The sequence below is a fragment of the Protomyctophum parallelum genome (genome assembly GCF_964188405.1).
Source record: "Protomyctophum parallelum genome assembly, chromosome: 14".
NCBI classification, from domain to species: Eukaryota; Metazoa; Chordata; class Actinopteri; order Myctophiformes; family Myctophidae; genus Protomyctophum; species Protomyctophum parallelum.
This window is the reverse complement of record NC_139709.1, coordinates 23,215,652-23,227,771: the sequence shown is the minus strand read 5'-3', so window position 1 is coordinate 23,227,771 and position 12,120 is coordinate 23,215,652. Positions and strand designations below refer to the sequence as shown.

At 43.4% G+C, this 12,120-nt stretch overlaps 1 protein-coding gene across 1 annotated transcript in view; it reads left to right on the top strand.

Annotated features, from left to right (window-relative positions):
• cntnap3 (contactin associated protein family member 3) overlaps positions 1 to 12,120 on the top strand; it is a gene marked incomplete at its 5' end in the record, with an annotated part of 150,119 nt that overhangs the window by 62,733 nt on the left and 75,266 nt on the right. Inside the window, 2 exons of the mRNA XM_083782957.1 lie at positions 9,127 to 9,308; positions 9,599 to 9,745. Coding sequence (XP_083639083.1) covers positions 9,127 to 9,308; positions 9,599 to 9,745 — 329 coding nt within the window. The remainder of the gene's footprint in view (positions 1 to 9,126; positions 9,309 to 9,598; positions 9,746 to 12,120) is intronic.

Below are 12,120 nucleotides of genomic sequence, written 5' to 3'. Positions count from 1 at the left end.
ATTGAGCAACGTTTTGGTCTTGCGACCTTCCTCAGGCTCGTTGATTAGTCACCTTTACAACAAGGTATAGCTTGTGAGCATCGGGCGTTCGTGGAATGAGCAACACAGCTAAACGTGTGGGTAGCGCCTCCAAAAAACTTGCCAAAATGGCAAGTGGTTTGGTATTCACCCTTTAAGTAGCCTCGGTACCAGGCTTTCATTTTTGTTGGTGCAAAAATGTAAAGCCTGGAGGAACGCATTGGCCGCTCTGGTCTAAAAGTGGGAGTCAACCCTTCCGGGTGGGCGTCGCTCCAAATGATGTGACGTAGCGCTGCACTAGGGGGGAGAGGAGGGGCCGGGGGTGACGGACAGATCGATGAGATCCAATCAGGGCATGCGCAAATCTCAGCCGCGACCCGCCCCTCTAGACCAGAAACCTAACACGTTAGCTCAGGCTACCCTTTAAGTTGCTTAAGGCAATATGTGTTGTTTTTTCCATATTACTGTGTGACAGTGCAATCATCCAATCCACTAATAAACTCAAAGCAATCCACTAAGCAACTCAAAGCAAATCCACTAAGCAACTCAAAGCAAAATGGCCAACCTCTTGCCATTTTAGCACATTTCTTGGAGGTGCTACCCACACGTTTAGCTGTGTTGCTCATTCCGCGAATGCCCGATCCTTACAAGCTATATACCTCGTTGTAAAGGTGACTAATCAATGATTACGTATTACTAAAATGGAGAAATAATGGACCAAAGTTACGTTTCTGAACTTTTGTTGCTGAGTTTATGTTAGTTCCATTGATCCAAACTTGAACACAATAGATTGTCATTGATCATGAACTCATTTACTGCCAACATTGATTCAGTCTGTAGTCTCATCACTGCCTCTGAATGCAGCAGGGACTTTTATTTGGATCTGTAGCTTCGTAATCTTAGCTAATCTTAAGTGATATTATCAGATGCAGCCTTTTGCATAATTTAGTGTCTAACCTTCGTTATCTCATGTAGCACACAAATACCTTAATGGACAGATCGACATCATCATGGACAGATACTGTCATATTTAAATGTTTGATACACCTTCATGCCACTTTCATGGGCAGATATAGATGCCTTCATGGACAGCCGCTGGAACATGTTTTATCTAGTAGGGGTGACATTGACTTGACTTGATTTATGTTGTCATACAGTATGCTATTAGTTTTACTTGCAGTCCAAGTAAGCTCCCCCACATTTGACTCTAACAAGAAATAGACCTACATATTGTTTCAAAAGGAAACTTAAGGCAGCAATAGTCAGAAAGGAAATTATATTAGATTAGGTTGTTATTATTTTTTTTATTTTCGGACTGACAAATCAGTTTTTTTCCTTTTTCTTTTAATTTTACTGTTAATATAAATGTTGTTCTCTAGGTTTGTGTGTTTGTTCACCAACATTGATCATGTTGTACTGCATTTTATGATTTGTACTGTGATTTTTGCCTGGACCCCAGGAAGAATAGTCTCCACTACTGTGTAGACTAATGGGGATCCTTAATAAACTAAACTCCAGTCCTGCATATCGACCAGCCTACATTATTTCCTACCAACGCACCGTTAGTCCAAATCTGTCTGCCTCTGGCTATCCAAACAGCTGGAATAAACAGCTTATTAAGATTTATGTGTCCTATCCAAAAACCATCCTATTTCCTCCTTGCCTTGCATTCATCAAAATGTCACTTAACCAGACTGCAGCCCACTGACTTGTAATTCCGCCACATCGTTTCCTGTCACTGGAGGAATTCAAACCAGTAAATAAACGTGGGGTCGCTGACTCGCTGTTTCCTTCCCCAGTAGATTCAGAGTAAGATTCAAGCATACAGTAAGTGTAGCTGACTTAATTAGGTTGTGTCAGAGACTAAGGCAGTACAAGCTTATTACAATAGGGATACATTGTACAGACATTACTGTACATGGAGGATCCCGGGGGACTCATAATTTCTTCACAGATATCTCAGCCATTGTCTTTGCTATTTATGGGGTTATACTGTATGTTTGTATATTCTTAAAGGCAAAACTCACTATTAATTGTGGAGAAGTACAGATCCCTGGTGGTGGTGAAATACAATAGAAACCATGTAATGGATTTCATAGTTTCTGACAACATTTTAGGCAAGAAAGGAATTAACTTTTCAGAGACGTTTCACAGAGAGGATACACGTCAGCCCTGATTGGCCATTGCTCAGGGCCAAGTCAGTCCCTGCTCATTTGCATAAGGTTGAACAAGTTATTTGTCACCAAGTCGTGGCAATCTTGTGGCAATCTTGCCGCCAGGTGTCTTATCACCACTGTGACTCAATATATCCTCCGCTACCACTCGAAATTACTGCTAGTCACTCTTATTGTTGCTTTGGTGTGAGTGCACTGTTACGGCCAGGGAGTACTGTACTAACTACACTAGAGGGATGTAATGATATAGTAACTGCATCCGAAAAACATATTATATCGTTTGACTTTGTATCATATCGTTTAGCAATGCAAATAAATGGTATTGAATCGTTGTATGTATACAAGCCGCACCGGACTATAAGCCGCAGGTGGCCCCCTAGTGGCCGTTTCGTTAGCTCAGCTAACGCAGAGCCATCTAAGGAGATGGCACCGTTGTATAAGCCGCAGGGTTCAAATCATGGGTAAAAAGTCGCGGCTTATAGTCCGGAGATTACGGTAATCATTTTTCCATTCAATATCGCTACACTTGTTCTATCGATAAATGTAGGAATTATCTGTGTTCATGTCAAGGTACAAGTTTGTCCATATGAGTTGTTCAAAGTGTGAACAACTGTTACGTTGGGTATGGATGAAACTCCTATCGGTCTGCTTCCTGATAATTCCTGTCATTGTCTTCCTTCATAATCCGATTTTGAGTTACTGCTTGAGCCATAATCCAATAGAAGAATCTGATTAGCTGATATTGTCTTTGGGAAACATCTGGCATGTTAGAAGACTGGGACAAACACCACCCAATGTAACGCCATTCAAGGTGGATAAATGTAGGAGTTGTTGTCCTGTTAATTACAAGGTTTGTTTTTATACTTTTTATCCCACGATTTTGTAACCCATTTTTCACCCCTGTGTCAGTGTCCAAGTTGCTCCTTTGCACCTGACAGGGGAGAGTTTCCCTGGTTGGACGTGGCACGTGGAAGGAACACGTTATTTCAACCAGTTCCTTTCCCCTCTTAATGGTGATTTATGTGTATCACTTCATATGGCTATTGCTGGAAACACACTGGCTGCTGCTGTGAGCAAACCAGCGACCTTTTGCTTACCACCCGTAAACATTGTCTGCTTGTGCATAAATATTAACATGGTTTGCCCCCTCTGCTTGTGCACATCTTCCAGTTTTACAGCAACACTGTGAGTGGATTGATTGATTGAAATCTTTATTAACAGTTTGTAGAATTTACAGTACATTTTAAGCACAAACTCAATACAAAGACTGTCAACTGTGAGTGGACGACCCAATTAAGCATTACACTTGTTTACAACAGGGTCCACATTGTTCAATTCATCAAAACATTTAAAGACATACAAACATTTAGAGACATACAAATAGACATTTCTCTGTAGGTAAAGAACAGAACAGGAATTCATCATATGGGAAGCAAAAAAGGGAAAAGATACAATATACAGTGAGGGAAAATGGGGTGGGGGGGTGGGGGGGATTCAGATTTTACAGAGGCCAGTTTCGAATTGCAGCCATCCGTAGGTGCCCTTTGAGAGTGGTTTTGAAGGAGTCAAGGGATTCACATGTCTTAATGACTGTTGGTAGGGCGTTCCACATTTTGGTGGCATAGGAGCGAAAAGAATTTAGTCCCTTGTTTGTGCCGAATCTGGGTTGTACATGGTTTGTTGCACTCCCTCTGGTGTTGTGGGTGTGGACTTCGTTTACATTAAGGAAGTATTTAGACAGGTACATGGGTATCTTGGTGGTGTATCGAATCTTGTGGACCAGACCCATTGCAAGATGCTGTACTCTGTCGTCGACCCTAAGCCATCCCAGCCTGTCAAAGTGGGCAGGGGTGAGGTGGGTTCGGGGGGTGAGGCCAAGTAGGAGCCTGACCAGTTTGTTTTGAGAGGTCTGGAGCCTTGTTTTAAGGGCCTTTGAGGTGCTGTGGTACCAAGAGGTGGATGCATAGTCAAAGAAACCTTGTACGAGGGCTCCTGTTAAGGTCTTCAAGGTGTTTTTGCTGACCAGTGAGGAGATCCTGTAAAGGAATCTTGTTCTTTGATTGACTTTTTTGATTACGTTGGTGGCCATTTTATCACCGGAAAGATTGGCCTCCAGGATGGAACCTAGGTAGGTAATTTCATCTTTTCGAGTGATAATATTGTCACCCACTCTAACCAAGAAGCCATCTGCCTTGCTGAGTTTACTATTTGATCCGAAGAGGATGGATTCAGTTTTTCCCAGGTGTAAGGATAGTTTGTTATCAGCGAGCCAGGTGCAGATTCTACCGAGTTCAGAGCTGAGGGTCTTTTCAACCTGCAGTTTGTTCCTGTCCGAGACCAGCAGTGCTGAGTCATCTGCGAACAGGAACAAGTTGCAGTCACAAGCTGAAGTCATGTCGTTAACATAAATTAGGAACAGTAAAGGCCCTAGTATGCTTCCTTGTGGGACGCCACAGCTCACTGGGAGGGGAGGGGACAGTGTTCCGTTCACCTCCACCATCTGTTCTCTCCCCTCCAGGTAGGATTGCATCCAGCTCACTGATGTGCTATCAAAACCAATAGCTTTAAGCTTGTTAACCAGTATGGAGTGGTTCACTGTGTCAAAAGCCTTTTGGAGGTCCAGCATGACCATGCCGCAGTATTTTCCAGCATCCACCTCGTGTTTGATGTGGTCGCTCAAATAGAGGAGGCATGTGTCAGTGGAGTGGGATGTTCTGAAACCAGATTGGAACTCGTACAGCAATTTATTAGTGGCAAGATACTTTTCAACCTGTTCATAGACTATTTTTTCCATCACTTTCGAGATGGAGCTTAGAATAGAAATAGGGCGGTAGTTGCCGGGTTCTAATTTACTCCCTTTTTTGTACAAGGGGGTTACTTTGGCCAGTTTAAAATCTTGGGGGACCTGTCCCTGTTTGATGGAGAGGTTAACTATGTGGGTGATGACTGGAGCTATGGAAAAGGCTGAGTCTCTGAGAAATTTGGAGGGAATATTGTCATGGCCAGTGGCCTTGTGGGGTTGGAGGGCACTCAGTTTTTTAAGTACCTCCTCGGTTGTTACCATTGCCATTTTAAAATCATCTTTACAAACACCAAGGTTTTTGTAGAAGGCTGTGATGTGCTCTACACCAAAACGCCCAGAGTGGGAGGGCAGTTTGCTAACCAGCTTTGTTGCAATGTTTGTAAAGATGAACGAGGAAAATGGAGACAGAAGGAGAGGAAGGGGATAAATGGAAGGTTCTACTAATGAATCTCCATTAAGTAATTTTCTAAATTAGTTGACAAGCCTCGTGAATTGATCCCACTTCACTATTTTGGCCTCATCTATGTTGTAATCAAATACAGACAGTATACTGTAGTTAAGTGGGTTGAAATGTCAGACATTTATCATAGGGTAGTGGAGCTTACTCTTGCATGCTCATGTCTCTCTCTCTGTCTCTATCTTTCTCTCTGTATCTCCCCCCCCCCCCCCCCCCCCTTGTCTTCCTACTGTATATTGTCGTCTTTCAGACTGTATTGATCGCTCTGCTCTGTCTTTCTACTCTAGCTATCAACACCACCCAGCACCTGACTCTCTGCATGAAGTTGTCTCCCTTTAAACAGTATCTAATACATTTTTAATGACCGGGTGTGCTTAGCCTTTTCTAAACCTCCTCTCAGCAGAATATCTTTCGCTTCGTCTCTTGCTCTCTCTCACAAACATAATTGGAAGCTCTCATTTGAACATGCTGCTGTTCATCTATCATTAATAATGTCCTGCTGTCTTTTTCTCTTTTTTTTTCTTTTTCTTTGCTGCAGTTATTTTCGTTTTCTTTTGAATGGTGTCTATTCCGTTCCCCTTTATTGGTCTCAGTCCTCTGTGGCCATATGCAGATACCCAGGAGTCCCTAATGAGATGAGGGGGAAGAGTCACTTCACCTCCTTTCACTGTGTGAGGCAATTGAATTGTTCAGCTGTGGTATGACCGTGGGCCGGGGCACACTTGTGGGCGGTGAGGATATTTCAAGTGGGCCCCCAAATAATCTGCAAAACACTATGATTGTATCGCATAAGATTTATAATCATATTTTTAAAAGATAATGTAAAAACATTCATTGTGAGACAGATACATACGTAGGAACTTAAAGTATACTATGTTAGTTCCATTGATCCAAACTGAAACACAATAGATTGATTGTCATTGATCATGAACTAATTTACTGCCAACATTGATTCGGTCTGTAGTCCCTTCACTACCTCCGGGTGCAGTGGGGACTTTTATTTTGAAGACCCCACCAACAAGTCATCCGAACATCGATGTTCTGTTCAAACACCTCAATCTGAGAAAGATTAAGATCTGAGTTAAGATCGTGGTTATAATGGCAGTGGAGGGGGGGGGGGGATCGTTTCATTGACGGACCACAGGCGAGCCGAGCATTACCTAGCGACGGGGACGCTGCTAGACGGTGGATATCAGCGCGACCATACTGAATCAATAAAAACCTAAATAGACGTCAAAGACATCATCGGCAGTATGCTAAATGAGTTAAAATAGTCAATAGTCTTAAAATGCATGCGGCCCACCCATCTGAGCACTTAACGGCTGCCATGCTTAGTGGTCAGATGGGTGGGCCGGGAACACTAATTAAAGGTTGGGAACCACGGGTATAAGGAGTTGATGTTTGCATTACACCCACTGTGTTCCGTAAAGGAAACCACATAAGAGAGGACACATGTTAAGGTCAGGAAATGAGGAGAAACTAGAAAAAGTGCCCTTCTGGGCACAGGTCTCCACCAGAATTCTTCCTCAGCCTAGTGGGAATATGCGTGCACAGTTTCATCGCAATCGGACGCTGCGTTGAGGAGTTGTGGCGATTTGTACAAAGCGGGCTACTCCTGAAAACTGTAGGAGCCAATCGTGGCCAATCAGGACGGAATATGAGAAATCAAACAAACCTGTCTTGATCACATGACTATGCAGATCATGTGTACGGATTTGCGTGAAATTTGGATAAAATCTGAAGGAGTAATAATAGAAAATGTGTTTTACATATGTCGGCCTCCTGGTGGCGCTATAAAGAGCAGATGTGAAAAATTCCAGACAAAGGTTTTTCCTTGGCCTCTAGGGAGTTGGCATACAAAGTTATCCACAGAGCCGTGCAGTTAGAGGTAAAAACACTTTTCGGCCAGTTATAGCGCCACATTGAGGCTGAGTTGAAATTGTTCATGTGGCATTTCGTCCTCGGCCTAGTGGGAATGTGGTTGCACAATTTCACGGAAATCACGCGATGTGTTCATGATTTGCAGCATTTTGTTTGAAACTGAGCACTCCTGTGAACTTTGCAAGCCAATCTTAACCAATCAGGATGGAGTGTGAGAAATCTGAAAGACCGGTTTCGTTGAATGGCTCTAGAGAGACTGTGTACCAATTTGCGTGATGTTTGGACAAAATCTGTAGGTGTACTGTGCAAAAACTTTTTTTGCACAAAGCGGCCTCCTGGTGGCGCTGTAACAGGCCGTTCTGGAAAGTTTGGGGCAGAGGTTCATCGTTGGCATCCAGGGAGTGTGTGTGCAAAATTTGGCATCGACCGGGTTAACGGTGGCCGAGATTAGCTGCTCACGGACACACGGACGGACACACGGACGGACGGACGGACACACGGACGGACGGACGGACACACGGACGGACGGACGGACGGACGGACGGACGGACGGAGTGCAAAACATACTCTCCCCCCATGCCTTCGGCCTGGTGGAGACAAATATCAGGAAGTTTGGACTAGACTTAACAAACTGTAAATCGTTGTGGATTAAGGTCTGTCAACGAGCATTAGTGAAAGTACGACAGAATGGAGGCCAGTGCTGTGATATTGATTCGCTCTGCTCCAGTTTGTTTGTGGTGATTTACTGGAAGGTTCATGGGGTTGCTCCTGGAAAAAACTTTCAAAGTCAAATAACTTTGAATTCCAATCCTAAAATGCAGTGGCTACCCAACATTATTTAATTCATGCATAGAATAGGTTCATACATTCAGACCATACCGTTTATGCAGTATGGAGTATAGATCATAGACATATATATTGTTGCTGTCGGACCAACATATTCTCACTCCCAAGACGCCCCAAGAAGTCAAACATTTGACTGTAAGGAGGGGCAAAACGGCACATGTTGACCAGGGGTAATACGAGTTATGATTCTCTAGCGCTACGTTCTACGTGTTGGGACTGGGACATGAATGTACATGTATAAGTCTTTATAATTATCTTCCTGGTTTCTCCCATGGACAGCTGTTGTCTCTGATGCTTCATCTTCAAATGCGTGTGTATTGTTGATTTGTAGAACGACTGGCCGTTGCAAACTTGCACAGATTGCGTGTTTTTATTACTTTTTGTGACGGTTTCACACAGAACCTCTCACATTGAAGTGTCTCTGACGTGTGCACATGAAAGAAAGAGCAAGAGAGCACATAAAAGAGAGAGACAGAGACAGAAAAAGAGCACTCTGTGGAGCAGAGATGCTTGCCCCTTTATTATTTCCAGACGCAATTATGCCCAGAATTGGGACGCTAGGGTTCATGTAGTTAAGGAGGCAGGGCTTCCAGAGGCCTGCTGACATCTAAATCTTATAGTGTTGAATTGTTTTTTCCCGTCATTCTTTAAGTAAGTTAGTAAGTAAAGTTCATTTGTAGAGCACCTTTCACAGACAATCACAGTCACAAAAGAAAACAATAAGAGTAGAAGATGTCTATAATAAAATGTAACACCCGCCTTTCTCTTTGTCTCCCGCTCCTCATCCTCCTATTATATATCCTTCTTCCTCCGCATTATCATTCCCTCTTTCTCTCATCTCACCCATCATTTTGTTCCATATCTCTTACATGTCATTCCTCCTTCCTCAACCATTTGTTTCTTTCTTTGTTTCTTTCTTTCTATTCTTCCTCGTGTCTGTATTCCAGGCAGGGGTCTGTCCTCTGACAGCCAGCATGGTCTAGTGTCCGTGGGGAGTCTGCTGGATGACCAGCACTGGCACCATGTGGTGGTGGAGCGTCTCGGTGCTCAGCTCAACCTCACTGTGGATGACAGCACGCTGCAGCTCCACCTCCCAGCAGCACACTTCACTCACTGGGACATCCAACAGGTGTGAGGCTGCAAACAAGTGCAAACACCATGCACAGTTGCACACACAACACACTGATATCCCATATGTGGTACTCGGTATCGAGCAATGCAACATCAGGTATCGGAATATCTCTCCCTCAGGTGCACATGCAAACATGTGTTTCACGCATGCACGAGCGCACGCACGCATGTAGGCGCAAACATGCACCCATACAGACAAACACATACAGACAGAACACTGATATGAATCAGATAAATGTATAATATATGAAATACCATTTTCAATTATGTGTATTGTTTTGTGTCTAGCTGAGCATGGGAGCTGTGCAGAGCCCCAACTCTCCGAGACCAGGCATCTCCAAGAGGAACTTCCACGGCTGCCTGGAAAACCTGCTCTACAATGGCCTCAATGTGATCCACGTAGCTAAAGACAGCAGCCACATGGTTACTGTGGTGGTGAGTTAATTAACACAGCTGTTCACCTGATAGACAGAGCTAAACACAATGACCAGACTGGAACTAATGAGTTTAATTAACTAATGTCCATTATTCATTATAGTTCATTATAGGACATTTGTTCACAGAGAAGATTGTGTGCACATCTCTTGTCTGTATTTAGGCCAGGTGCTGGATGTCAAGGCATCAAGGAGGAGGAAGAAACATTCATTATATCCATTATAGGATATCCCCATTTTACAGTAATGAGGGCCCAACAGATAATCGTAATCCATTTTACAGTAATGAGGGCCCAACAGATAATCGTAATCCATTTTACAGTAATGAGGGCCCAACAGATAATCGTAATCCATTTTACAGTAATGAGGGCCCAACAGATAATCGTAATCCATTTTATGACTAAGCAGTCAATGACTAAGCTGTGTGTGTGTGGTGGCTGGGTTGTCATTGATTTCACCTTCCATGTTTTCAAATTCTCTTCAGTTTATTTCTGCGTTGGTCATTGCTTCCTTGATTTAATCATATAGCTGTTTTTAAATGATAGACATCACTAGTAATTTCCATATAAGCAACTGTGTGTGTGTGTGTGTGTGTGTGTGTGTGTGTGTGTGTGTGTGTGTGTGTGTGTGTGTGTGTGTGTGTGTGTGTGTGTGTGTGTGTGTGTGTGTGTGTGTTAAAGTTCACTTTCAGATAAATAGTTTTTTCTGCTAAGTCAGCAAGCTGTCAGAAAGCTAGATTTGGGCTAGTATTCCTCTTGGCTGGGGCCAAATCGAAAGCATTAATTTAAAATGTAATCCTGGCATTCCTTTTACAGTACATGTGAATGTGTGCATGCATATTTGCACACATCACAAATCTTTCGGGGTGGTCCCTGCTGTTCTGCCTGGAACGCTATCGCTATTCACACAAGCATCAATTATAAAGATCTCTGATGATGATCTTCTCTTATGCTCCGACATAGTGCTGATCTACACCTCACACTGCATCGCGTCCGCAAAACCTTGTGTGAGTCTGTTGATTGGCTGTCTTCTGCGTCCAGCGACAAAGTGTACATCTGGCTTCAGTTGTGCTCACTGCACTGCTAACCTTTCTGTTGGAAGAAATTAGTATGGAGTTGTAGGGAGTCAGACTGTTTTCGTTCCCTTTCCTCTATTGCTTTTCTTCATTGTTCATATTCGGTCTAGAGACCGCCTACTACAGTATATCCAGTAATTTCCCACACAAGTCATTTGCACACACGCACTCACGCACCGTTTCTCTCCGTATCTGCTCTAGACAGGAAGTGCGGAAGTGCAGCTGATGGATCCCATGCATCCAAGCTCACGGAGCAGGTTAAACCATTTTTACTTTGTAATAGGTGAGAGGAGCTACAGAGATTACTACATTATTTGTACATACAAAGTTCAGTCTCTCTCGATTTTATTCAGCTAATCTAAATTTATTTATGACACAAATTAAATAAAAATGTAAACTAAATTCAACAAGAACATTTTCAATCCCGGCTTTTTGAGACCCCCCCCCCCCCCCTCCATTGGTCTCTGGTAAGTCATCCCCCCCAGGTTCGAAGCTTGTGTGTGTTATGCTTGTGTGCGTGCATTTTATATGACCATTGTGAGTGTGTACGTACATCTGCTTCACTGCTTAGGGATAAGTCTTTAGTTCTATGAATCCAAGTATCCCTCTTGTCTCAAACTACTGGAGGAAATGAAGGACAAGCTTCTCCTCCTGTACAGAACACTGTACGTCAGGATGTGGAGCGTGATCCTTCTGATCGCAGTCCACAGTTTTTCCATTAAGACATACATTATAGAGGTCTTTGAAAAATGACAGCTCAGCAGGCGGTGCACTTTTTTTTTTTTTTTTTTTTAAGATTCTTTTGCGGCTTACGCCTTTTATTGTTTTTTTGAAGGGACAGACAGTAGGCTGACAGGAAACGGGAGAGAGATGGGGGATGACATGCAGTAAAGGCCGTGTCGGGCTCGGGAGTCGAACCCGCGGCACACTGCGACTGGATTACCAGTCGGGTGCCCAGACGGTTACGCCACCGGCTGGGCCAGGCGGTGCACTTTGAACCAGTTATGCCAATGAATTCCTCCCCATGTTGTCAGTCACTGCTGTCGACACCCAAACGCCTCCAGAGAGAGCAGGCTCCTGCAGGGGGTCTTCAAACACCTTTTTCTCCATCCTGCCCTGAGATCCAATCTAAGCTGTCCAGAAATGAATGTGTACCATCACAAATCTAGAATCGTTGTTGATCTTCTACTTCATCATTAGTTCAGTCAGATGACTCGTGAATATATTGACAATACTTTATTTTGTTAAATGTAAGTACAAGTATGAAAACTATTTGATCTTGCCGTTCAGGCTATTATATA